Source organism: Vipera berus (genome assembly GCF_964194415.1).
Source record: "Vipera berus genome assembly, chromosome: 1".
Taxonomy (NCBI): Eukaryota; Metazoa; Chordata; class Lepidosauria; order Squamata; family Viperidae; genus Vipera; species Vipera berus.
Window position 1 is genome coordinate 322,339,884 of NC_138202.1, and position 27,997 is coordinate 322,367,880.

Consider the following 27,997-nt stretch of genomic DNA (forward strand, 5'->3'; position numbering starts at 1 on the left):
CCCAGGAATAGATTGTATTGTAAATGAATCTATATGAAATGAATTTCTGTGAAGACTGTTTTGGTTACAGCTGACATTTTTTTAAGCAGGAGCTGAAAGTCCCCAGGTTGCATGCACGTCTCAAGTAAGGAAGTGCAGTTTCATCCAAAACTAAATATGAAAAGTACAGATATCCTAAGCTACTCAGACTTGGTACAATTGAGCCTGAGTCTATTTCTCTCCTTAAAAATCCACATAATCTCTAGATACTGGGACAGGACCTCGATAGCATTACCTGACCTATGATTGAGATATACAGTTGGGTATTGTCAAATGACTGGTGATACCAAAATAGACAATCTCACCCAGCAATTTTATATAGATGTTAAACAAAAGGGAAAAGAGGAGTAAGCTCTGAGACTATCACAAATGAGTGGTCCTGGGCTCAATCTCCCCTTGCAATCTCCCCCATCCCCATTAATACTGACCACAAAGAAAGGAAGACAAGTCACAACAGTCTGGTGACTCCGACTCCCAATTTTCCAGCCAGCCTATGATTGGCAGTATTGGAAGCTGCTGAGAAATGAATGGATGTACCATCTCTTCCCTGTGCCACCAAATGTCATTGACAAGCACAATCAATGCTATCTTTTTACTATATCCCAGACTAAAATGGATCCAGGTAATCTGTTTCCTCTAGTATCCTCTGAAGTTGTTAACAGCCTTCCCCAAAACAGGAAAGTTGAAGACTACACAGATGTTATCTGGAATCTTTGAGTCCAGTGATGAGTTTTAAGTTCATATTTAGCAGAGACCAAAAATCTATATTGATTAGGAGACAGATGACATAATGTATAAAAAGTTAATAATTTAATTACCACTTTAGGAATTCAATTTACTCAGTAATCTTATTTATTTATTTATTAGATTTGTATACCGCCCTTCTCCTGAGGGACTCAGGGCCGGTGTACAGGGCAATTAAAATATAACATACAAAAGTTAAAAATACAAGATTTATATGTAATAATTCAATCTAGAAAAAAAATACATTGGCAGCATCACTTACAAAACAATTAGGTACTTGTTCTGGAAAATCACCCAGTCTGACCACTAATATTAAAAATGATGTTTTTAATTAATATTTTTTCATCAGATTAGAAAATCTCATACGATAATACTTCTTGCAAGTTTAGAATTAAAACCTAGGTAATCCTCCCCTACTCAAGTCAACAATACTTCATCTGACAAAATACTGTTAGAGTTAGTTGCCATTTCTCCCTCTGCATTTGTGCATAAGGGCACTGTTCATATACACTGGTTTCTTATAACTTTGTTTTACTAAGATGCATTTCATGATATATATTTTTTGAATAACCTAGCTATCAGATAATTTAATAATATGTGTGTTTCTTTTGGACAGAAGAATATTTCTTAGTTTTTCAAAGTTATGATCAGCATATGATTCATTGTGACAAGGGGCTAAAGCAATGAGCAAAAAAGATAATCACTTTAGGGCATTATGATAATAGATCCTTCATAGTTTTCACAAACTTTAATCTTGCTGCTTTCAATTTACATATGATTGCTATTGTTGAATCTTATAAATAATTAAGTTTATATTTATGATTTTGTAGTTCTAAAGAAAGTTTTCATGAAAGTCCAGAAATTGACTCTTCTTAGTTCTAGTTCCATTTCATTTCATTTCATTAGGAAATATATGCTACATTACAATCTCTAGAAAAGAACTTTCCTGTGGGAGTTCTATCTTTTTTGTGCACAATAGACAGTAATGATCAGGTTGTTGCACAAACTTCCCTTTTAGTCCAAGTGTTAGAACTTGAACAGGAGATTGCTTATGCTAGAAGGACTCTTTTGAAAGAATGGCCAGTCAGGCTCAGAGTTAAATAAGAGTGCTTATAAATCTGTGCTCCTTCCATCTGTGCTACAGTTTAGCATTCTATCATCTGTTGTAAACACACAAATTGCAGCCCTACTACCAGTAAGTGTTGTTTAAAATATATTCAATAAATGTTGATCTCAAATATTTAATCATTTATGTTGCAGAGTATTAAATGTATGTCGACACTGGGTGGAACATCATTTTTATGATTTTGAGAGAGATGTAGATCTTTTGCAAAGATTGGAAGAATTCATTGGCACAGTCAGAGGTATTTGATGACCACAAATATCTAATACTTATATATTTTTTCATTGAGTGTAGTTTTCACACCTGTTCCTTATTGATAAAATGGATTCTATTTAATGTTATATGAGAGATAACTGTGCTGATATTTGACTATCTATGTTGTTAACTTACTAGAGTAAGCGTTTCTGCCCTAAAGAAGCTAGCAATATATCAACATGTATTCATTGTTTGACATAGCATTACAGTGAAGTTAGTATTCCAATACTCCACATTTATTTTTTAATAAGCTATGCCTGGTTTGTTGTTCATCCATTAAACAGTTTTATTTGAGAAAAATCAACCTAAAATTATTGTAGATAATGGAATCTTAATGTAAAATATCAGCCCAACCTCAGATAATCCCTCATAATTAGAAAAAAATAACCCATAATTCAATATAAGCATATATAATTAAAATAAACCAGAAAAATCTCTAGAAATTGACTTGGATGTCATTTATTGATACACTGACTGACTGACTGGAGAGGAGGATTATGTTTTTAAAAGGAATCTCCCTGATCAAAACAACAAAGATCTAAGATTCATTGTATTTTAATTTATGTAGGAACATGCCAGGAGCAAATACATGTGTTAATCTTAGGCTGCTCCTTTCTTATGCTGATGCCAGTTTAACTATAAGCTTGTTTATGAAAAGCTTGTGTGCACAAAGCTATCAGTGTCCCATTTGACATTTTCCTTGCTGTTCTGTCTTAGCAACTTTCCATTCTAGAAAAGCATTATCAGTTGCTTTCCTTTCTGTGAATGGATCTTACTTGACATAGGTACTCTTCTCTCTGTGTGTATAAATATACAAATAAATATAGCAGAGAAACAGTTAAATTTATATATACAAAATCAAAACACCAAAATACACATATATAAAAGCAAAACAACCAACTTTTTTTTTTGCATCTTTCCAGTTTGGTTCAAAAAGGTGCTGCAGCTATAGCTGACAAACAGGAGTTTCAGTAGCATAGTAGAATCACTTGCCTAACATGTAGACTACCATTGGTGTGAAATCCAGCTTTTTAAAATTACTATTTTATCTTCCCTGAGCTAGCTACTGTACTTTTCATCATTTACTGCATCAGTTATTTGAATTAGAAGGATTAACTAACACCCTTTTTATGACCGCTTCTAGCCCTGGAAAAATTATTTTTAAAAATATTTCAAAAAGAAATCCAGGGGAAATGTAGAAAGAAAAATAGTAATTAAAAAAGCAAAGTTGACAAATCATACAATCACTTTTCTGTTGAGACTCCTGTTTCTCAATATTAGCTGCAGCAGACCTTCGTAAAAAGCTACTCTGCTCAGTAGCCAATCCAAGTACATGGGGCTACCTGAAGAAGTTAAGCACAGCAGGCAAACCAGGCAACATTTGAGTTGGCAAAAGCTGGAAAACACACTCAACTTGGAGCAGAAAAACGTGAGCAGAGATCCCAGCCATGGAGGAGTGGAATTCAATAGAAGACCTATCCTCCATAAATAGTTGACAACCTGTTTTCACCGCAGGGAAATCTGACAGCATGTATATGTTGTAAGCCTTACATATCTTAATCTCATATATAGAGCTTTCTATGTTTTAAGCCTTCATTCTCTCATTAAACTATCTTGATTGGAACTGCTGTGTGACACGGCATTTTTTCATGTTATGGAGATTTTTTTGGTAACTTAATTCGAAGATTGTTAAAATGAAAATAGGATACCAACTTTTTTCTTTGTATGGCCAGTTCTTGCATACTTCTGCATGTACGTTTTCACATATCAAAAAAGCAGGTTGGAAACTTATCACTTCCTTTTTTAAGCAAATAGGAGTTTTAATTTGGGACATTTGTAATGCTGGGCTAGCTGAAATTCTTTTATTCTTTTACCAATTGGCCAGTGGGTAAGATAAGCATATAATATTTTTAGAACTTGCTCTACTGTGCTGTAAACCTATTTCTGTACTTATTCTCAGGTAAAGCTATGAAGAAATGGGTTGAATCAATCACAAAGATAATTCATAGGAAAAAGCAAGCACAAGCCATTGGGCCAACTCACAATATTACTTTTGAAAGCTCACCACCTCCAATTGAGTGGCATATAAGCAGGCAAGGACAAACTGAAACATTTGATCTACTCACTTTGCATCCAATAGAAATTGCCCGACAGCTTACTCTACTTGAATCAGAACTTTACAGGTTAGTGCCTTTTTTCCTTTGAGATGTATGGGTTACAATACAGACTTGTCAAATGTTTTCTTTAATGTCATGGGTCTTTCTGGCATTTATTTTTACTAGCAGAATTATTAGTATTACATTTTCTGGGGTATACTTTCTTATTTTTATGAACACTTTAATAGCAATAATTAAAAGTGAGAGTTTCTCTTCATATGTTGGGAATTATTTAATAAAATTAAAATAATAATAATAATAATAATAATAATAATAATAATAATAATAATTTAAATTTTTTTATTAAAAAGTTTTAGAATACATTTTATCTTTAACAAACAACAAATAAAAAAAAGAAAAAGAAACCACCCCCAGCCCCCTTCCCTCCCACCCTCCCCAACCCCACCCTTTCTTTCCCCTCCCCCCCCACTTCCCAGAGCAGAATACAGGGTATAAAAATACAAACAATCATAATCTAGCTTACGCAAACAATCCTGAACTATATAGACTATCGAACTTTAACTCATATAGATAAACTCCAAACATATATATATACATCATATCAATAATTATTCAAAAACAAGATAATACTTTTCAATCTACCCAATAAAAACAATCACAAATAAAACAATTTATATCAATTGTCTAAAGCTGTTCTTCTTCCCAACTAAGCTTTAAATTCATATTATCCTGATATATTAGACAAATTAAAATACCATAGATTACTTCCAAACTTAAATTTTTTTTATATAATCACATCATTCTTATATTCTTATATTCTATTACCTACTCCAATATTGCCCATAAAAGTATTACAAATTAATTTCAATCACACATAAAACAATTTATATCAGTTTTATAAAACTATTCTTCTATCCAACTAAACTTTAACATACTAAAACCAGTTTTATACAACCTTTCCTTCTCCTAATGTATTATACAACTTAAAATACCATACATTACCTTCCAGGCTTAAAACTTTCCATCCAAATAACAAAGCATAACCTACAGAATATCAATAAACACTACTACAAATCTTCCCAATTAAATTTTCATAATCATCTTAAAACTAAAGCAACACAAAATATTATATAATTATTTTATAAGGGTGAAAAATGAATCCCCAAATACTTAATCCTTCTAGCATCCTTATTACATTATTATCTCTTGCAATTATGCAACTAAATCCTCAGGTTTGCTTCATTCTTCCAGAAGCAGCACACCTCTTCCAATTTCTGGCCTTCTCCCGTGGTGATGAAATTTGACCCACTCCTGTAGCTTTCACATCTGTCTGCGTTAACCCTTCAACATCTTGTGGATTCTCTCTGGAACGTTGAGGCTCTCTGTCACCTTTTTTCTTTGTAGACTCCAAAGACGGTATGGGGACTGCTTTTAAAACATTACTGTAAAAGTCACGTGCCTGAATCACCGTGGTAAAACAATGCCTCGTACCTTCATAAGTCACCACCATACCCTCTGGTATTTGCCATCTAAACTTAATATCATGTCGTCTCAATTCTTGTGTCAAAAAAGCAAATTCCTTCCTTTTTCTTAAAATTCTTGCAGGAATCTCTTTTAAAATCAAAACTTTTTGCTCATCCATTACAAAATCAATATTATAGGAGGCCTGGATAACTTCATTTCTAATCTTTCTCTTTGTAAAATAAACCACCACATCTCTGGGTAATTTCCTTTGTCTTGCAATCCACGAATTAACACGGAAGATTTTATCTATATCTTCCATTATTTCATCTGCTGGTCGCTCCAACACCCCTTCCAAAACCTCAGAAACCATTTTCGTCAAATTTTCCTTAGGATTTTCTTTTAGGCCTCTGATTCTCAAAGCAAACTCCCTCTGAGAATACTGTGTCGAAATCAAATCATAATCCATTTTCTCTATCACATTTTCAGTTTCTGTCATATCATTTTGAACAAGATCTTCCACTCTTTCATCCAAAATCTCAATGCTTTTAGCCATATTTAACATTACAGATGTGATGTCTGCTCTCATTTCTGCTAATTTCTCTGTAAACTTCTCCTCCAACTTTTTCTCCATTATCTCAACAAATTGTTGCATTTGCTTTTCCATAGTCTCTTGCAGCAAACTCTGCAAATCTTTTACTGTAAAAGCTGATACAGATTCAGATGCAGAGGACAATGAAGTTTTCACCGAAGACTGCTGCCTCAGGGCAGGAACTTTAGAAGATATAGCCGCCATTTTCACCCTCTATTGTTAACTACGCACTTTCACTTACAGATTCAGCAAAGTCCATTGAGTTAAAGATCAAAACATCATCTTCACCAAAATCTGCATCGCTCTGCCTGCGTCCTCGTTCTCAAAAGCTCTTCCTTGCTAGCAGGGATGGTTGCGAACGCCCTGTTCTGCTCCAAAAAACCCGGAGCAGAGACGCCTCGCAGTCCGGAGCATGCCCAGGCTTCGGGGGGTCTCAATCCTTCCGCCACCAAAACTCTAAGTTCTGGCGGCCCCGGAGAGCTCTACCCCGACCTGGACGCTCACCCCCTCCTCTTCTCCCGAGGTGGGGGCTTCCGAGCCGCCGAACAGCTGATCGGCGCTGTTTTCGGCGGCTCTACGGAGCCGCGAGGCTGACAGCCAAGAAATGGCTGCCTCCGGCGTCGCCTTACCATCCAGAAGACCGATAATAATTTAATTTTTATACCGCCCTTCTCCCGAAGGACTCAGGGCGGTGTACAGGGCAATACAATAAAATATAATATATAAAAATTAAAAGAAATATTAAATACAATAGCCCAATGATTGCAAGGTCAAAATTTCTTTGCATGATATAATATTATACCATTAGTGTGGCTATAGAGAAAGCTAGCTATTAAAACCAAATGCTTTTCTTTCCATGAACAAGAAGCTGTTCAAAAGAAACACAGATCAATTCATTTATTAGTTTAATTCAAAATTATTGATTTAAGTGGAAATATTTTTGATGAAAAGCCAGCTAATCTTGCCTTATTTTGATTTTACGTTTGGCAGGGCTGTGCAGCCATCAGAGCTCGTTGGAAGTGTATGGACAAAGGAAGATAAAGAAATTAATTCTCCTAACCTGCTCAAAATGATAAGACACACCACTAATCTTACCTTATGGTTTGAAAAGTAAGATTAATTTGATTCATGGATCAGTGTTTTTATTTGCATGGTTCCTATAATGTAACTTAGCAGAGATTGACTTTTAAGCAGGAAATACAGGTAGTCCTCAACTTACAATAGTTTATTTACTGACCAAAGTTACAACAGCACTGAAAAAACTGACTTATCATTGTTTATCACACTTATGATCGTTGCAGCATCCCCATGGTCACATGATCAAAATTCAGATGCTTGGCAATTGACTCATGTTTATGACGATTGCTGGGGTTATATGATCCGCCTTTTGCAGACTTCTGATAAGCAAAGTCATTGGGGAACCCAGATTCACTTAACAGTTGTGTTACTAACTTAAGAGCTGCAGTGATTCACTTAACAACTGTGGCACGATAGTTCATAAAATGGGGGAAAATTCACTTAATTGTCTTGCTTAGCAACAGAAATGTTGGGCTCAACTGTGGTCATAAGTCGAGGATTATTTATAATAACAAAAGTTTATAATTTATATTTTCTGTGGTCTGTATTCAAACAGCAACAGATAATATTAAGTTATATATTAGTACTAGACAACTTTTGTAGTGGTATAAGTCAGCCATTACTACATTAAATATCATTACATTATTCAGTTTCCTGATTCAGACAGCAAACACATCACCTGTTCTCTCGATGAGTTTAGATGCTTTCTTTTCAGTTGAGAAATGTATACAGATCAATTGACTCGGGATAGAACCTTTTGAAACCGGATACGTCTTGATTCCCCCTAGTCCAGTGATGGCAAACCTTTTAGAGACTGAGTGCCCAAACTGCAACCCAAAACCCACTTACGTATCAGCGGGTGCTGGGTGGGCGTGGCCCATTGGGTGGGCGTGGCCCATTGGGTGGCCATGGCTGCAGTGGTAATGGCAGACTGGGTGGGACTAAAAGGTTCAATCAATTCCAACTTTGCGAGATCTTTTTTTTCCCCCATGTGTTGAAATTGATTGAGCCTTTTTTTTCCCCATGTGTTGAAATTGATTGAGCCTTTTTTTTTTCCCATGTGTTGAAATTGATTGAGCCTTTTTTTTTTTTGCACACAGCAGCGGAGGGCTAAAGCAAAAAGGTTTTATAAAACCCAGCTGAAGGCCTAGGACTGGGCCAACAGTGTGCGTGCCCACAGAGAGGGCTCTGCGTGCCGCCTGTGGCACCCGTGCCATAGGTTCGCCACCACGGCTCTAGTCTATACTATAAAATGTACGTTACATTTGCTGTGTATGATAGTTTCCTTTTATTTTATTTTTTTTTAAAAAAAAAAATGGGATTCAAGTTCAATTAGGTGTTTGGAAAATATTAGGCCACACTTCCTTGAAAAAAAACTGGTAATGCTTTTACATTATTGATAATCCAAAGTGAAATTTAAATATGCTTTCTGAATATCTAGATGCATTGTGGAAACAGAAAATCTAGAAGAAAGAGTAATGGTAGTATGCCGGATAATTGAAATCTTGCAAGTTTTTCAAGAGCTAAATAATTTTAATGGCGTTCTTGAAGTCGTCAGTGCTATGAACTCTGCACCTATTTACAGACTGGATCACACCTTTGAAGTAAGTAAAATGCAGATCTAAAATGAAAGCTACTTGAACTTGAGATAGCAGATATTTTTCATTAAAGAAACTTTTAAAAAATATATGTTGGGCTTGAACATTAGAAAAATGATTTAAAATCTTTTTTTCTCAATGTAAGAAATTATCTCAACTCTTAAGTTAAAACAAAAGAGTAACACAAATGTTTATTTAATCCCAGGTATACAAACAAAAGCCTTTACTTTGTGTTTTATATCCAATTTTAGCTCTGCATCAAATCTTAATATTTTTGTCTGGTTCATGGTTCTCCTCATAAAAATATTATTTTACTCACCTTCTATTTCCATTCAAAACAAAAGTAGAGAATAAGGACACAAGTAAAACAATATAGGGAGATCTTATTGCTACTTTTAACGTTGTAGATTTTTCTATATGGAAAGCATTGTGTGAAAGAAGGGGATGAGTCATGTAGATGGATTCACACACTTTAGCCAGACTGGGCAGTCAACTGTACTAGTATAATCAGTAAATTTTCTGTGGGCAAACTGTATCCTCACCTTTCTTTATCTTCAGCAAATCCCAAGTCGACAAAAGAAGATATTTGAGGAAGCACATGAATTAAGTGAAGATCATCATAAGAAATACTTGGCAAAACTCAGGTCCATTAATCCTCCATGCGTGCCTTTCTTTGGTAAGCAGGATTTTATTTGTGATAAAAATAAAATCACAAATATTAATGGATAAAGAATATGAATTGTAGAATGAGTATATGGGAAAGTTTTTGTTTAAATGTCCTACCTAAATTTGCTGTTAATTAGTATGACTAAATAACAGAAGCATATATTTGAATACATCTCAGTGAAAACAATTGTAGTGGTTTTTCAGGTATTTCAAAGTTTTAGTGTCAAAGCAAATTGTTGTCTAAATTGTTTAAAAATGTGTGTGTGATATCCCAAAGGTGCTTTTCTAAATGTAGTTGGACTTTCTTGGGTTTTTTTTTCCTTGAAAATATTTCACTTCTCATGCATGAATCTTCTTCAGTTCTTTTGAAAAGCTTTTTTGGGATAACCATGTCCTGGATGATTGAGAATCTCCATAGACATGTGTGTGACAATTGTGCTATGTAACTGAACTGGAAATATTTTGAGGGTAGAGATGAAAATATACCAGATTGTTCTTTTTATTTGGCCCAGTATAATGTATTTTGAGGGACGCGGTGGCTCAGTGGGTTAGGACACTGAGCTTGTCGATCAGAAGGTCGGCAGTTTGGCAGGTCAAATCCCGAGTGCCGTGTAACAGAGTGAGCGCCTGTTACTCGTCCCAGCTTCTGCCAACCTAGCAGTTCGAAAGCATGTAAAAATGCAAGTAGAAAAATAGGGACCACTACGGTGGGAAGGTAACAGCGTTCCGTGCGCCTTTGGCGTCTAGTCATGCCGGCCACATGACCACGGAGATGTCCTCGGACAAACGCTGGCTCTTCGGCTTTGAAACGGAGATGAGCACCGGCCCCTAGAGTCGGAAACGACTAGCACGCATGTGCGGGGGAACCTTTACCTTTACTAATGTATTTTACTCTCTATTCTGAGAAAGAACTGTTTAGCTATAACTGTTACAGTGCCATATACCATAGGGTTTTTTTATACAGGTAGTTCTCAACTTATAACCATAATTTCTGTTGTTAAGAAAGTTGATTGTTAAGTGAGTCACAACTGATTTTATTACCTTTTTGCCATAGTTAAGTGAATCATTGCAGTTAAGTGAATCCAACTCCCCCATTGACTTTGCTTATAGAAAGCTGGCTGGGAAGATCACATATGGTGATTATATGACCCTGTTAATGCTGCATCTATCAGAAATACATGTTGGTTGCCAAGTGCCTGAATTTTGATCATGTGGCCAGGGGAATGCTGCACTGGTCTCAAGAGTGAGGATCAGTCATAAGTCACCTTTTTCAGGATTGTTGGTACTTTGAATGGGGGCTAAATGAATGGTTGTAAATTGAGGATTGTATCATGAAGAAGGGACGCGGTGGGAGATGAGCACCGGCCCCTAGAGTCGGAAACGACTAGCACACACGTGCGGGGGAACCTTTACCTTTACCTTTACCTTATCATGAAGAAGCATATCTGCCTATCCTTTCTTTCTATCTTTGTAATTGTATCAATACTGAAGATTTATATCAAGCCATAGTCTCCTGTTACAGTGTAGCTTGAACACTATTTTAATGTCTTGTTACAAACTGAGATGGGCTGAAAAGTTTATAAATTAAGTATCGGTACCAGGGAGAAATGGAAAAATGTGGAGATGAATACACAGAAAATATATTTATACTTAGGTTTAATTTTAAGCCTTTACTGTTGGAACATAAGAACTAAGGGATGATTCCAAAGACTTTACAGACGAGATAAGGATTATGAAAAAACCTAAAGTCAGTAGTTATTTGGGGCAAATCTAACTCATTATACAGCTTTTTTTTCCAGCAGCAGAATGGAATTCCATTTCTCCTGCACAAATCAAAATTGGCTTTTCAGGATGCAGATATTAATCTCAAGAAGGGGAAATAAAGTGCTGAAGAGGAAGATGAATCAATGGGGAATTTTTGAAGTGAGAGTTTGGTAGCCAAAGGGTAGCTCATAGAAAGTGCAATTTATTGGCAAAAATAACTTAAATATAACCTTCAACATTTCCTTGCAGTTACCCAAAATCCCTTGATAGTATGTTAAAATATTCCATGCTATTAATATTTAATTTATTTCCTATAAAAACATTGTGCATTTTTATGTATTTGGTATTATAGGAATTTATTTAACAAACATTTTGAAAACAGAAGAAGGCAATCCTGAATTTCTAAGAAGACATGGAAGAGAGCTCATTAACTTTAGCAAACGGAGGAAAGTAGCTGAGATAACAGGAGAAATACAACAGTACCAAAACCAGCCATACTGCTTAAAGGTGGAAGCTGACATCAGGGTAAGTAGGAAATTTTACTCCATGGAGTCCTTGGTGATCTCTGAGCTTGGTTGTTTGCTTATAGAGTGGGATTTGCTCTCTGTTTATATACAGTAGTTTGCCCTAACAGGTTGATGGGGATATTATTTTCTCCTTGGTAGTTCATTGGTTAGGGTGTTGTTTTCTACTTATTTGTCTGAGTTGATAATTCCTTGATTAGGGTATCATTTACTGTGGAGTCCTTGATGCTGTCTAAGCTTGGTGGTTTTCTTGTAGACATTTCAATACCAAACGAGGTATCATTATCAATGCTAGGCTAATTAACTGGTAAAGAAATGTCTGCAGAAAAACCATGAAGCTCAGAGATCACCAATGACCTCACAGTTCAATTCTGAGCTACAAATATTCTCTTCTTGGTACCATTTATTGCTTGATTATCTGAAGTTAATCCTTACTTATCTACTTGTCATCCTTGGTCTTGAAATAAGTTTTACATCAGGAGCTATCTTGCAGTTCCTAGTGAACTGCAAACTGAATTTTTCCTTTGCTATACTTTGCAGTTCCCAGATTAAGTAACCCCTAACTTATGTAACCTTAATTTTCTGGAAAGAGGCACAAGAAATGGCGGCTATATAAATTTTCAATAAATTAATAAACATTCTATTGATGAAAAAACTTTGATTTTTGCAGAGGTGCAAAACAGCAACTGCTATGTTTGCAAATACATACAAGCATGCATGGAAATTTACTTTCACAAGGATTGTTGGAGCAAAACTCTTCTGTAACTCAAGACCACCATATCTTCCAAGTATTGAAGGAAAAAGATTTGCTTAAAATGATACTCAAGTCTTCTCTTGCACAATTTATATCAGAGTCTAAATCTTACAAAAATTGTAAAAGTTGTAAAAACATATTGGTCAAACCATAGTGACATTAATCATAACTACTTAATATTTAAATAGATATGCAGCTGGCTGAAATCATATAGAAATTGTGCTAATCAATGTTACCTCATTGAATTTGAATGAGGTACTGAGTGAAGTACTCTTAAGGGCAGTCTTGGACCTCTATTTATTGGTTTTAGTAATGGTCTAGGTAAACAGTAAAGTTTATAATTATATAGATGATATAAAATTAGTTGAGTCAGCTAATACCCTAATTTGTATTTGTGCACTGATTGGAAACAGCGACTTAAGTGGCTCTTCCCAAGTATGATATTGAGTGCTGTCCTAGATTGTAGGGTGTTATGATAGCCATTTCTGTCCAGTTTGCATCCTTTGCCTTAAAATCACAATGTTACATTATACTAATCATCCTGAATGCTTTGGTTTTAGAGATTTTTTGAAAATTTGAATCCAATGGGAAATAGCATGGAAAAAGAATTTGCAGATTCTCTTTACAACAAGTCCCTAGAAATAGAGCCACGTAATATGAAGCCGCCTCCAAGATTAGTGAGTATTAACGCTTATTATATATTTGCTGTATATCACTTTATCTTTTCTTTTTTAAGAACAGTTTTACAGTAAAGGAACCAGGAATCAGGAAATAAGTTACATATTAACATTTGGCAGGGTAACAATGAAGACCTTGGAAACGATATTCGGATTCCATGACATGTCTATACCTACAAAGATCAGAATTGTGTAAGCAGTAGTTTTCCCTATAACAGTTAATGCTTAAGTTACAACCACAACTGAGTCCAAAATTCTGTTGCTAAGTGAGATAGTTTTAAGTGAATTTTGCCCCATTTTGCAACCTTTCTTGCCATAGTTGTTAAGTGAATCTGGCTTCCCCATTGACTTTGCTTTTTAGAAGGTTGCAAAAGAGGATCACATGTCATAAATAGGACACATCACAAATACATGTCAGTTGCCAAGGGTCTGAATTTTGATCACATAACCATGGAGATCTGCAATGGCCATAAGTGTGAAAAACGATCATAAGTCACTTTTCTTAGTACCGTTGTAACTTTGAACAGTCACTAAATGAACGGTTATATGTCAAGGATTACCTGTAGTACAGTTGGACTTTGTAAAAGCAGGATAGAAAAAATTATCACTGAGAATATCACTGACAACCGGAAAAGCTCCAAACAAATTGATCATAGAACCAATCAATCCATTGTCTCACTTGAGGCACATGATCAGGCTAAAATTATCATATTTCATTGAGACATATTATGCAAAGACCTCACTTCCTTTAGAAGTTCATAATTCTAGGAATGGTGTAATGAAAGAGAGAGGGATGACCAGCAGCAAGGTGGATTAACTCAACCAAAGGTATACCATTGAGAGATCTGAAAAGCCAGATTTGGGACAGATCTAGCAGTGTCGTCACTAAGAACTGACATCAACTTTATAACACATAATTAATTACTTGTAGAACAACACAAATACAATACTTGGAAAAAGAACTGGAATTGTTACAGGGTAACCAAAAAGGTTCAGATTAACACTGCGTTCTTATAATATATGTTTTGGTTTCTTTCAGCCTAAGAAATACAGCTATTCTCTCAAATCTCCGGGTATTCGTCCATCAAATCCAAGACCTGGAACAATGAGGCACCCAACACCTCTGCAACAAGAACCAAGAAAAATTAGTTATAGCCGTGTCCCTGAGAGTGAATCAGAGAATGCAGCCTCTGCACCAAACTCTCCAAGAACCCCACTCACCCCACCTTTACCATCCTCCACTTCCAGCACTACAGATGTCTGCAGTGTGTTTGATTCTGATCCCTCTACACCTTTTCATTCAAGTAGGTGCAACTGCAGGCAGTGACTTTGTCTCTCCTTTTAATGTTTTTGGCTCCTTTCATTTCTATTTGTGTTCTGAAAGTATTAGATAGCATGAGAATAAATGAGATAGTGTTTATACAGAATAGAATCTGCTTGGATATTTGATTCAATTGATGCTCTTATAATTTATCATCATAATTTAGAAAATAACAATGAAACTTAATATTCAAGTAAAGCAGTGCTATCTACCAATGATGATAGATATACAGTAATAAGTAACAAGGATAACTGTTTCCTTCATATTTTGCTTTCCAAAGTGAATTGCACAAGACGCATTGAGCAATAAAAGGATAATATAAATCAGATAACTTCCTTCTATCTGATTAATATCCTACACTTGGATGTCTTCTGCAGTTTTTCTTTATGAATTTAAGCAAACTGAAAAGTTTACCAGCTTTCTTTGGTTTAATTTAATGTAGATTTTAATGGAGGATTTTATTATGGTTGTATGTTTGTTGAATTTATATTTTTATTCTGTTTTATTGCTTTTTAAAAAAAAATGTGAGCTCCCCCCCCCCGGTCACATATGCAAGATGTGCAGTTACACAAATGTAATAAATTAGCCTTAAGAATCTGGTTGTTACGAAATAAACATGATGATACGGAAATTCAATACTTAAATGAAAACAGTTAGTTTTTGTAAGCCATATTTTACTCTGTTTACAATAGGCCATTCAAGGTTTTCATATGTCCTCAGGGTCTGCCTCTGTATCCTCCATCAGTTTTCCCAAAAATTCTGATGAAATTACTGTTCCTCCACCTATTCCACCCCGAAGACGTCCAGAATCTGCCCCTGCCGAATCTTCTCCATCAAAGGTAATTTTTCTCTTATTTCAAATAGCAGAAATAATGGATTTTAGAAGTAAACTAAAATTATTTTTAAAAGATATAAGATGACAACTACATGCAAAAGGTTTGGTGCACCCCAGTCAGAATGTTTGTTTTTGTGAGTTCCTAAGTGACCAGAAGCTGACACAACCTATGCATTTATTTATTTATAAAATTTATTGGCATAGGGTAACTCTGGGAAGCTTACAGTCATAAAAATATATCTATACATATACATTAAAACATAAATAAAACCAGACATTCAAATCTAATGACGTGGGCAGGGCGAAGTGGAGGGAAGCGGGATCTGTTGTTAACTCGATCAACCACTTCCACTGTGCTTTTCCCCCACTGGGGCCCCAAGCATGGTACAAAGATAACTCTGTCATTTGTTTGTTTATTTTTCATATTGCCAGACTTGGAAAAGATTCCCAGAGTTTGCACCATTAAAAAACAATAAAAAATGAAAGTCTAAAATGCAATAAAAGTACAAATCTACCATTATAAAAGCACAATCGTGACAACTCCACGTAGGCTCTCCAAAACAGCCCTCTCTGTAATGGTTTCTAGAAGGCCAAGAATGATTGCATATGGCTTTCCAAACAGCAGGTTAATTAAGGGTAGATTGGGCAGTAGACTCAGGTAAATAGGATGAAAATCATGTTTAGAGTATGCTTATATATGATTCCTCATCAAATTATTGAGAAATCAAATGGACTTTCAAATGAAAAAATAGACGGAATGCTTATAAAGTTTGCAGAAGATATAAAACAGGTGGAATAACTAATATTCTAAAAAATGAACAGAATTTAAAAAGGCTCATAGAAAAGGGCTGAAAATAAAAGAAACATATGAATACATGTGTATGCATGTGTGATTTGAATGAACAATAGGAGATACCTGACTTGGCAGTTTGATGTGATGTAAAACGGCAAGTTCCATTTTAAGGTTGCATCAGTAAAAGTGGATCCTTCTAAATATTAAGAAGTAATAGTCACTGTAGTATGCATTTGTCACACATAGAGATGGGTGATACATTTTGAATTCAAAATATTTTGCTTAACACTTGTCACCTAATAATGGGCAACCAGAGTTTATGAAAGTTTCAAGCAAAGGCATCAATAATGATTAAAAGGATCGGAAATGATTAAATCTTACAAAAATAGACGGAATGAACTGGTTTTAGCCCTGTGAAAATGTGACTAAAGAGGCCATAATGGCACTTTTCAAACACCTGAAAAAGTGTAACTTAGAAACTCAGGAGCCATTTTCTGACATTCTAAAGTGGAAACCATGGAAAAAATGAAATTAAGCTGAAGGGAGGTGGATTTGGATTTAGCTTTGGGAAGCTGGCCCTTGCATAAAAAGCAGCTTCAGGACGTGCTTCCCAAAACGTCTCCCTTGCTTAGAACACCCTCCCGTTCCCCCACCAGCCACATTTCTTCAATAAAAAACAAAAGCTGGGAGGGACAGAGGTGTGGATCTTCTTCCCCCTGCCCCAGTTAGGTGCTAAAACTAACCCCACCCTCTGCTCTCCAATCTCTCATCCCTTTTAAAAACCTTACCTTGACTCCAGGCTGAAGAGGAACCAAGAGAACAAAAAGAGAAAATCTTTCTGCAACTTTTTTCCTTATGAACTGGAGGGGGAAAAACAAATTCATCTCCAAAATTTAAGTGGACTAGAAACTACTGCTAAAAAAATGGAGGATGCTGGATTTTTGCAAGCTTTAGCTGTCCTTTGATTGCCTTTAGAGTCCAGCTAAGACTTAAAGGCTAGACCAGGGGTAGGCAACCTTGGCTCTTTTACGACTCATGGACTTCAACTCCCAGAATTCCTGAGCCAGCCATGCTGAGGGGAAAGGGAGAGGTTTCCATGCTGAGCCATGTTGGCTCAGGAATTCTGGGAGTTGAAGTCCACGAGTCATAAAAGAGCCAAAGTTGCCTATCCCTGGGCTAGACTGTAGATTGCCCCATATAGGCAGCAGAGGCAGAGATTTTAGTTTTAGCACCTAATTGGGACAGGGGGGGGAATCAAGCCTGTCCCTCCCAGCTTCTTTTGTTTTGTTTCTTGAAGAAATGTGACTTTCTGGTGAGGTTTGGGGAAGCTCATCCAAAGCCTAGAGAGGCAGGAAAGCTTTGCAGCCTCCTACTTGCCAGCTGATTGGGGCCAACTTATAAATGCAGAAAGCTTAGAAAGCCGCCATTTTAAGGGTAATGAAAATGGCCACTGCTTCCAAGAGGCATGGGGAGCAGGCCTAAGTGCTGCAGGGGTCCCATCTGGGTGGGATGGGTGGGGGGAGACAGGTGGGGGGGTGCTGCAGCATCCTCACGGTCTATCGTAAATGTGAATGACCTTGGGGGTACTATACTGTCATACGTTTGAAACAGGTTTGTATGTAGTTTTCCAGTGTCAGTCATAATTGTGAGTGGTCATTCAGTCACCTGTTGTTTCTCGAGGACTACCTGTACTGAGCAGTAGATTGGATTTGAAGGCGTAAATGAATGCTTCTAACTTATCATTCTTTTATTCAGAGACAAAAGTGACTGCTGAAGAAAGTAGAGCAAACAAATCATGGCTGATCTGAAAGAGTCAAGCAGAAGACTCAGAAGACAAGAGTACAGGGCTATTGGTTTTAAAACAAAACTCATTTCCATTTTCTGCACACTCCTAGTTTTCATCACCATGTTTAAAATAAACAGGGATGTAACATAAATATGTTATTTTAACCAGAGAAAGAAAAGGAGAAATTGAAGAATAAATTATTTTCATCTATCTTTGGGTGAAAGATTTATCAAGGCGTAATTTAGCTTTTGTGCAAAAGGTTAATCGTTGAGGTCCCTGAATCCCTTTCTAACAATAATTCTTTCTTTGTTTTAGATTTCTTCTGTACATCTGGATAGTCCACCAGCAATTCCCCCTCGGCAGCCAACCACAAAAATCTATTCACCGAGGTATTCGGTGCCCGACAGGACCTCTATCTCAGATGCTCCTGAAAGCCCACCTGTGTTGCCACCAAGAGAACCTGTGCGAACTCCTGATGTTTTCTCTAGTTCGCCTTTGCATCTCCAGCCACCGCCTTTAGGCAGAAAAAGTGAACTTGCCAACACTTTCTTTCCCAATAGCCCCTCTCCATTTACTCCCCCTCCTCCTCAGACCCCTTCTCCCCATGTTGCACGCAGGCATTTGCCATCACCTCCTTTGATACCCCAAGAAATGGACATCCATTCTGTCGCTGGGCCACCTGTTCCTCCACGGCAAAGCACTTCTCAACATATCCCAAAGCTTCCTCCAAAAACTTATAAAAGGGAGCCCACCCATCCATCAGTGCATCGCGACGGACCCCCTTTGCTGGAGAATGCCCACTCAACCTGAATTCTCCTTTGTGCTAGAGCATGCTTTCTCCGGTGCTACGTCTATTGCTGGCAATAGAGGCACCATGTCTTTTGGCAACAAGGAGCTGCGTGGTATTGCTCCTAACACTAATGACTCTACATTTGATATATATAATGTGGAAAATAATAAAACTTAATAACTGGCCCCTTTATTGTGGAAAAAAATGCTGTTTGTTAGTAAAGTATGCAAGGCACTGTTCTAAACTCACTGGACATCTGAATGTACCAGAAATTAGGTTTGCAGATCTCTTTGGGCCAATAAGCATTTCCTGTGCTTTGTGTATTATCCAGTGAAGGATGTGAAGCATAATCCTATAATCTGTCCACCATGACATAAATTCTTGGAGTAAAATATGCACTTTTTAAAAAAAAAATCAAACAGGGAATTTGTTAGCCTCCTTAATGTAATTGTATCATTCCCTGCTTTCAAATCATGTACTGGACTGTGAGGGTGATCTGTAGCATTGAACCAGGATACAGCTAAGGCATCACATTATACTGCAGTCCTGTTTACAAACTGTTACAATTATTAGTAAATACATGGGTACCTAGGCTTCACCAAAGAGGTACTTTCCTTCTATATAAATCTGTTGAGGCCAGTTCTAAAGACCATGCAGGAAGTAGAATGCCTAATTTGTGCCCTCTTGAAACGAGATTTAAGTCTCACATGAATAACAAGCTGTCTGAGGGACTGCCTGCTCCCGTGAATGGGCACGGTGTGCTTTAGTTTGCTTCAGTCAAATAATGCCATTTTTCAGGACACAGGAAGTCTGCCTTATTTGTCACAGCATCTGCCCTCTAGAATGATATTCCCCAGAGGTCTGTGTAGCTCCCACATATCCTGAAAAGGGAAACAATGGAAGTTTTTAAAAACATGGCTGTTCTCCCAGGCCTGGGAGTGGGTTATGGAAATCTGTAGCTATCTTTTCTGTTTAAGGGATTGTGTTTATCCAGACATGTGGAATCTTTTTATAATTTCTTAGTTTTTAATGTAAGCTACCCAAAGTCTCTTTGGAAGTGGGCAGGCTCTAAATTTCTTAAATAAATACTTTGAAATGGCACTACTACTGTCAGTTAAATCCCTGTCTGCATGGATAACTATTGACTAAGTCCTCGATTGAGGTTTACCAATGATCAACTTTCCAGTTAGTGCTGCAGCCTCTTTGATTATGCCATGGAAATGCAAAAAATGATCCGCTGGCCATCTCTCCCACCCAATCCCTAGTTATCACCTTGTTTTAACTAGTGGTAGGTAGATGAATAATCAGTATCAACTTATGCCTTGTAGTTGCATAATAAATCATATGTATATAGTGAATGTTGCATAAATATAATTGCAAATTGTTTTTAATTTAATTGAAATAAAGACAGATATTTTGTCTGGCTGACATATATTAAATTATTGCATTGCTAAATGTACATTTCAGTTTTTAGCCCTGAGGAGGTGAAACATGCTGTGGTACACACATCTCTGTTTCTAGATCATTGTTTTAGTTTACAAAGGATAAGCCCAGAAGAAATCCCAAATTATTGAATAGCAAAATCCAGGTGAGTTGGTGTGATTAATGGATTTCATGCATATAACATTGTAAACTCTGTTTAACTTCAAGTTTGAAGTTAGTATTTACTATATCAGGGGAAATCTATGTGTATACGGTATCTGTTTTTTGATTAATCAGACCTGTCAACTTCTGAGCTACCTATGAGCTTCTGATCCCCATACTGTATAATACATGCCATTTATTGAAGATTTCAATCATCTTCCTACTTTAGGAGTTGTGGATGGTGCAGTATATATGCTTAGATGAAATGTTTTCCCCATTTCAGAGTACTTTTCAACAGTGTAGAAAGCCATGCCATTGGAATAATGTTGTTGAAAGTCATTGTGGGAATCTACTGCTACAAGAAATTTCCCCAGTTGCAAATTATGGTGTTTGCATTTCAGTAAATGATAATTGGATTTATCTTAAAAGAATCAAAAAAGCATTCTGGGGGAAAATGTGTAATAAGACTACAAGAAGAGTTGAGTGGGGATTCAATTGAAAATATTTCAGAAATAATTCAGATTCATAATGAAAAAAATCATAAATTGGGCCCCAGTTAAACCTATTTTTCTTTCATTTGTATAATGGCAACAGTGCCATTCCTGAGAACTTTAAATATCGTATGATATTTCCTCACTCCAACTTGAGCAAAGCAGAGGATAGCTGCAAGTTTTCCTGCTTCTGTCTGCCACAATGAAACACGATTTCCCTGATCAAGCAGTCTGACATTCAAGAAGAGACTAGAGTACACATTGCTAATTTAAAAATTTTAAATAGTAATTTCATAAGCAAATCTGTCTTGAATGAAAAGACACTCTCCCAGCAAAATTTTATTACAACTGTCTTTAAGATTACTTTGCTTGATAGCGGTCAGCTAATATTGAATTGATTTAACGAGTTGCTATTGATATTGTGAGGGTTTTAGATTCTTTACCACAGTAATGGTAAATATTTATATTTCTGTACAAAGGTAATCACTTTAAAAATGCCTAATCTTAATCTAGACAGATTCCCTCAAACCCAATTGTATTGCTTAGTACTATCACTGTAATAGTAAAATGTGTTCCATTTGCAACATGAAAAAAATTGCCTTATTTCCTCTTATTGTCCCTTGTCAATATATGTAGAATCGAAGAGATTAGGGTTTAATAGTGTAGAAGAGCTTTTTTAAATTGTTTGTGTGTGAAACAGAGAGAGAGAGAGAGAATCTTTTCCATGAAATTGTTAAAGGGTTAGGAAAATGAACATAAGCAAGCACTCTTTATATCAAGTTAAGATGCATTTTTCTGATCACCAACTTTATTGTCAAAAGGGAAACCTCGGATTTATGTGCCATTACTATGATTAGTGCAAAAGGGAAAGAAACCCTGCAAATCTAAGCAATCTATTGCCATGTTTTATTGAGCATGCTATAAATGTGTTATTTTTATGCATGGTATTGTTTGCTTTTGTATACTTTTGCAGTCTTAGGTCAGGCTGCTTTTCCTGGAATTGGATTTTTGATTGAAAACTTCATTTTTATAATTCAGCAGCTTCTGTTCTGCTATACCTTAAAACACTCAGTATCCAGTGCATACACACATGGATTCTGTAGCCTAATTTCCCCGCTAGTCCCTTGAAAACACCATCAAATAGAAGACAGAATTGGTACTGAGGGAATTCTGCGAAGGGGCGCGCGCGAGAGTGAATTGGCTGTTCCTGTTACATTTAGTATGGCTTGGGGAAGTAGCCTACCAACGTTCCTTCATAAATTAAGCACACCGCACTAATGGGGACATGCATGAAATCCTTGTTTTAAAATTTTAATTCAGGAAGACTTTCTGAAATTTTGTTTTTAATAAAGGAGAAAGCTCAATTAACTGACTCCTGGGATCTTCTCTCAAAACTCTGTAAAATCTAATTCAGATACTGGTATGTCATAAGAATTAACTTCCGCACAATTGTTATAAATCGCTTTTCAATTCCATTCAATCACTCATATTTTTTTAAATGAAGCAAATTGTAGGGTCATTATTGATTTTAATTCAAAATTAAAAACACAGTAGGGTGCTTTTTAAAATAAGTGGTAAGGCTTTAAAGTCAAAGTGTGTTCCCTTTGTCTTTGAATACAAAATTAGTTAAGGAATTAGGTGCTGTAAAATTGAACGATCTTTGTAAATTCTATCTTCTAGACAGCTGAAAAGGAAAATGAATCTTGTGCCAGATGTATGCAACTTTTAGTAGCTGCCAAATGTGCCTTTTAAAAAGTTTTTTCTTTCTAAAAGTAGATTTATTGGACAGGATCTTACTTTTCAGGTTACATTTTTAATTTAGCCAGTTCTTGTTTTCTATACAGGTTTGTTTTTGATTAATTCTGATAACTTACATGTTTGAAAACATATTGCCTTTTTTAAATGTTGTGGATGCATTGCTAAATTGTTAAAAGACAATGGCAGTCCAATTCAGCTCTGTAAGGTTGAAATGTAATATCTAAACTGGTAAATTTTATGAGTGTGTGTACCTTTTCATGTCTATAGGTGCTTTGTATGCTATGTCTGCAATGGTATTCAGATTGCATTTAAACTAAAAATAGTGGTTGTTATTTTTTGGCACTCAAGAGATCTGTTCAGAAATAAAAAAGGCCTTACGTATTCCATAAGTGCTATATTTCTCTATATATGATAATTTAGGTTTGTGAAGCTACCATGCAGGTAGTCCTCTACTTATGACCACAATTGAGCCCAAGATTTCTGTTGCTGAGATTTTTGTTAAATGAATTTTGCCCCATTTTATGACCTTTCCTGTCACAGTTGTTAAGTGAATCACTGCAGTTTTAAGTTAGTAACACAGTTGTTAAGTGAATTTGGCTTCCCCATTGATTTTGCTTATCAGAAGGTCACAAAAAGTGATCACCTGGCCCCAGGACACTGCAACCATTGTAAATATGAGTCAGTTGCCAAATGTCTGAATTTTGATCACATGACCACAGAGATGCTGCAAAGGTCATGTGAAAAATGGTCATAAGTCACTTTTTCAATGCTGTTGTAACTTTGAATGGTCACTAAATGAACTATTGTAAATCAAGGACTACCTGTATTTTTTTATTCAACTTATAGTGTTGTTTAATAAAGAATATAATATTAGAATGGGTTTAGAATGTTACAACTTATTAGTACATTCACACGTCACAATTGGCTAAGCCAAAAGCAAACAATCACTGTGTTTTAGCATCATGTGAGGATACTTATGTTATATAGGTGATCTGTATCAGGGGTCCCCAACCCCTGGACTGTAGCCCACTACCGGGCCTTAAGCCTTTCAGAATCGGGCCACAGAAGGGGCAGATGAGTGCATGTGCGCGTGCATCCCAACTTCTGCGAGCATGTGCACTCCATTTGTGCGAGCAGCAGGCCTGCATGCCCGCCGCTCCCAAAAATGTAGCTGGGAACAATTGAGCTTGCCCACCACTCATGCAGAACCATCCCCTCTCCTCCCCGCCAGTCCCCAAAGCCCAAAAGGTTGGGGAACTCTGATCTATATAATGCAGAATCTGTTAGATGTGAATTCTGCAGCTGAATACAGCCTGTTGCCCCAGACCTAATACATAGTCCAATTCTTCCATTCATTCTTTCCTATTTGGTCTTAATTTGAAGAGAGCTTGAGTGTTTAGTTTGTATTGATGTCAAATCCAAACTAAATTGGGCTATAGGAAAATGTGCGACATTTTACTTATATGAAAACCAAACATCTTAAGTCTACAGCACCAAAGGCCACTAGTCAATGTAAAAATGCAGTTAAATAATTCAAAGAAACTGTTGTGCTTTTGTTTGCTTTGCATTTACTATCATAATCCTGGTATTTAAATATTAAATATGTTGTCTCTAGGCAGCACATAAATTCAATAAGTAAATAAAATATTTTAATACCTGTAGAGAATTTATCCCATCTAAGACTTGGAGTTTTAATATTATATCCTGAAAAAGTAATTCTGATTGTTTATTACCCCAGTTTTCTAGATGAGCAGCAGATTACCTCTTCCTGATTAAATGTTTTTGGTCAATATACTATTGGTTATTAGCTCCAGAAAGATATTGGACTGTTTTTTTCCCCATATTTCCCACTTTTTTTAACTTCTCCAGCTTTCATTATCCATTGTATAAGTATTCAATCATGATTGGGTGTTTTGGATTTTTGTCTCATTATCAGTCTTTTATAACTTAATCACACAAACAAATACTCAGTTGAATTTGCTGAGCAAATGAACCATGCCTTTTGCTTCAATTTCATTTGAAGCAAAATGCAAGCAATAAAACATACTTAGAAGTAAAATATAAATTATACAAATTTAAAATGTATATATGAGCCTAGCACCATTTTCCGGTTTATGGGGAAAAAACCCTAATCATTTGGTTTAGAATCTTGTGATCTAGATATTTTTTTATTTCCAGATCACTTAAATAAATTATAAACATTCCTATTTTACAATATTCTGGATGTAAAATGATTAAATTGTACCTAAAGCTATTCTTAAGAGGTGAACTGCTCTTTTAGAGATAGATCAATCAAGAACTGCTACATTTTTCTGCACTAATGAAAATGGATAATGGAGATATCCAAAGAGGAGTTGACTGTTATTTGGAGACACATTTTCCTATTGAACCAGTTCATATAGGAGCACTGATTTAAAGATGCTATAGAACCAAAACTGTATAACATGCATTGTTACACACTGTAACTCTTGTATGGCATGCAAGGTATTACCAGCCCTGAAAAATCCTGCCTGAACTTTAGTCAGCAAAAGTTATGACAACCCACACTTCTCTAAGGTTTTACATTAACAACTCAGAACCAATAAACTACAATGGACATTAATAAAATGCTTTCCCCATTGGTAGGTGGCCCTTCTGCATAACGGGAGTAAATAAATGTTGGCAAATTTATTTTTCTTTGAATGACTCATTTCTTCTTGAAAAGTTTGCGAAAGGAACTGCGAAAGCTTCTTTTTTGTTCTTGCCGTGGTGGATGACTGCTGAAAGACGTTTGCTCGTTGTCATCTCTGCAAGAGAATCGGATGTCTTCTAAATGCATATCCTGAAAAGGGGAAAAATGGTTGTCTCATTCAGTGGAACAAAAGCGGTTGAGAAAATAAACCTCTGTAGGAAACTTTTAACGTTTGTTCTGAAACTTAGGCAGTAAGAGTAGGAGACCTTTTACTTTATAAATCCTGGCAAATCACAGTTCCCTGGAGCCCCCTTGACACAATGAAGACTGCTACATATCACAAGAAACAAATATTTGGGGGGATCTGAGCATTTGGATAAGATGGACGGAAGAATGTTCTGTTCCTGTTATGGGCTAGCGTAACTGCAGTTCTCAATGTTCCTAAAATAAGTCCTAGGAACCAAACCCATCTTAAAGACCAGGAATTGCTTCTCAAAAGCTTGTTTCATTGAGAGAAGGAAAGATTATCCTCTCCCTACAAGATCACTTCCTGCATTTCTAGCAGGAAGGCAGGCAAGAATCTGCATGAATATTCTCCAAAGGCCCGCAGTACCCAGGAACTATTATTACTGCTTAATAATAATAGCTCCTGGGTAGTTAATAGTTACTACTAATATTAACTGTTCATCTTAATATAATAGTAAACATCTGGCTCGTATCTAAGCTAAGATGATTTTGTCAAGGCATGGCTGATGTTTGTAGCAGACCAAGATTGTAAGATCAATCTTAAAGGAACAAATCCTTAGAAAAGCCTACCTAAACTTGAACTGTACAACTAATTTGCAGCCCTCTCATGAATTCTTCCTTAATTCTTATTAATGCTAATTCTGGGTTGCCATGGTGTCCCAGTCTGTATTCAAGACACATACAGATATGAATTGTCTAATGATATTTTCTCATCCTACACTATGTGCATTCAATCATGGTTGACTTTGTCATGAAGATACAAACTATTAGATTAAGTAACTGAACCACAGTTTATCATGTATAAGGGGGCTATTTGAAGTACTCTCTCCATTACTGTCTATCCCATTCAAGGAATTAGAAACATTTTTTGATTTGGCATCATTTTAAAATAAAATTAGGGGGAAAATGGAGTATAACAAGGGGTAGACAACGGGTGTCAACTTTGGCAACTTTAAGACTTGTGGGCTTCAACTCCCAGAATTCTCCAACCAGCATGGGAGGGAAATGGGTTGTTTTGGGGGTTCAAGTCCTTAAGTCTTAAAGTTGCTATGGCTGGACACCCCTGGTCTAGACAGAGGCAGGAAGATACTCTGGAGACTGCTTTCAACTAAAATTCCAAATGCAGTACATGCACCTACTAGCCAAAAAAAGGACTAACTGAATGATATCCCTGTGGGATGCAGCCCTGACCCTCCCGTCTTTGCCTTTGAGTCAGTAGCCCGCTTACGTGTTTCTCAGACCCTGCTGGGAAGTGGGTTTGCCCTGGCCTTTTGCTCTCCTTACTTCTACAAAGCTTTGCTTTTCACCCACTCCTCGCTGTGGAGGAAAGTAGTTCCACTGGGAGCTCCTAGAGGTGGCAGAGGCCTCATGGGGCTGGAAGCCTCTCTCCTGCAAGTTTGACAGTCGACTCCCACTGCTGCTCCTTGTGCTATATAGCCTTGTGCTGATGCCTTCAGACCCACTCCGGGGAAACTCCTTCAAGGACTGACTCAGTTGTTTGCCCTTGCTCCGAAAAGCCTCACGCTTGGAGGTGCTGCTACTGATGTGCTCCAGATCACTGCTCTTGGGAAGTGGTTGCAAAGTGCGGTGAGCCTTCTCTGCTTCCTTTGTGAAGTTCACAGGTCTCAAGAAGCAGATGTCAATGCTAGATTCAGAAGAGGCTGGTGAGGAAGTCTGAAGGATAGCCAGAGGCTCTTTCTCATAGAGTCCAGGAATGGCATATGTATTCCCTCGGTATTCAAAATCTTCAAAATCAGGAGTAAAGCTTCGGCTGTCCTGCAGAAGCTCCACAGAAGCTTTGTGGGGCTTCTGCAGGTTTTCTTTCATATCTGATGAAGCAGCATTGAACTCCATGTCTGGAAGAGGCTGCAGAGAAGCTGCTAGAGCCTTCAAGTCCTCCTCATTGAACTGAGATGAAGTTAAAGCACTCTCTGGTCTGCCATGCTTTCTTCCATCAGCTTCCCACTCACATGGTTTCCCTGGGATGTTTGCCATTTCTTGTTGGCCCTTTTTTATGTGTGACATCAAATGCCTTAAAAGAGTGGTAAGAGAATAAAGGTAAACAAGCTTAAGCAAACACAGTGTTCCCCCTCTGTCCCAACAGAGGCGAAAGTAGCTCCACATTGGATGATTGGGTTACCAATTTTATGGGAGCCCCTTGCCAGTCAAGTAAATTAAGTGCTTCCCCCCAAACAAATTGCTAATATGTATTTTTCTGATATGAATAATTCACAAGGATTTGGAGAATACTGTACATTTCTTTTTACTACCTTAGACGAGTTACGTATGTGAACAAAATCTGAAATATTTGCGAAACACATTGCACTGAAA

At 36.7% G+C, this 27,997-nt stretch overlaps 2 protein-coding genes across 2 annotated transcripts in view; one reads left to right on the forward strand and one right to left on the reverse strand.

Annotated features, from left to right (window-relative positions):
• Positions 1–23,629, forward strand: part of SOS1 (SOS Ras/Rac guanine nucleotide exchange factor 1) — a 53,630-nt gene extending 30,001 nt beyond the window's left edge. The window contains exons 13-22 of the mRNA XM_081343871.1: positions 2,044–2,147; positions 4,122–4,344; positions 7,322–7,441; positions 8,850–9,012; positions 9,565–9,682; positions 11,789–11,961; positions 13,275–13,391; positions 14,431–14,695; positions 15,433–15,551; positions 18,442–23,629. Coding sequence (XP_081199997.1) covers positions 2,044–2,147; positions 4,122–4,344; positions 7,322–7,441; positions 8,850–9,012; positions 9,565–9,682; positions 11,789–11,961; positions 13,275–13,391; positions 14,431–14,695; positions 15,433–15,551; positions 18,442–18,936 — 1,897 coding nt within the window. The 3' untranslated portion in view covers positions 18,937–23,629. The remainder of the gene's footprint in view (positions 1–2,043; positions 2,148–4,121; positions 4,345–7,321; positions 7,442–8,849; positions 9,013–9,564; positions 9,683–11,788; positions 11,962–13,274; positions 13,392–14,430; positions 14,696–15,432; positions 15,552–18,441) is intronic.
• Positions 23,630–25,435: 1,806 nt separating this feature from the next.
• Positions 25,436–27,997, reverse strand: part of ARHGEF33 (Rho guanine nucleotide exchange factor 33) — a gene marked incomplete at both ends in the record, with an annotated part of 33,684 nt that continues 31,122 nt past the window's right edge. Inside the window, 2 exons of the mRNA XM_081320528.1 lie at positions 25,436–25,570; positions 26,951–27,698. Of these exons, the coding sequence (XP_081176654.1) occupies positions 25,436–25,570; positions 26,951–27,698 (883 nt within the window). The remainder of the gene's footprint in view (positions 25,571–26,950; positions 27,699–27,997) is intronic.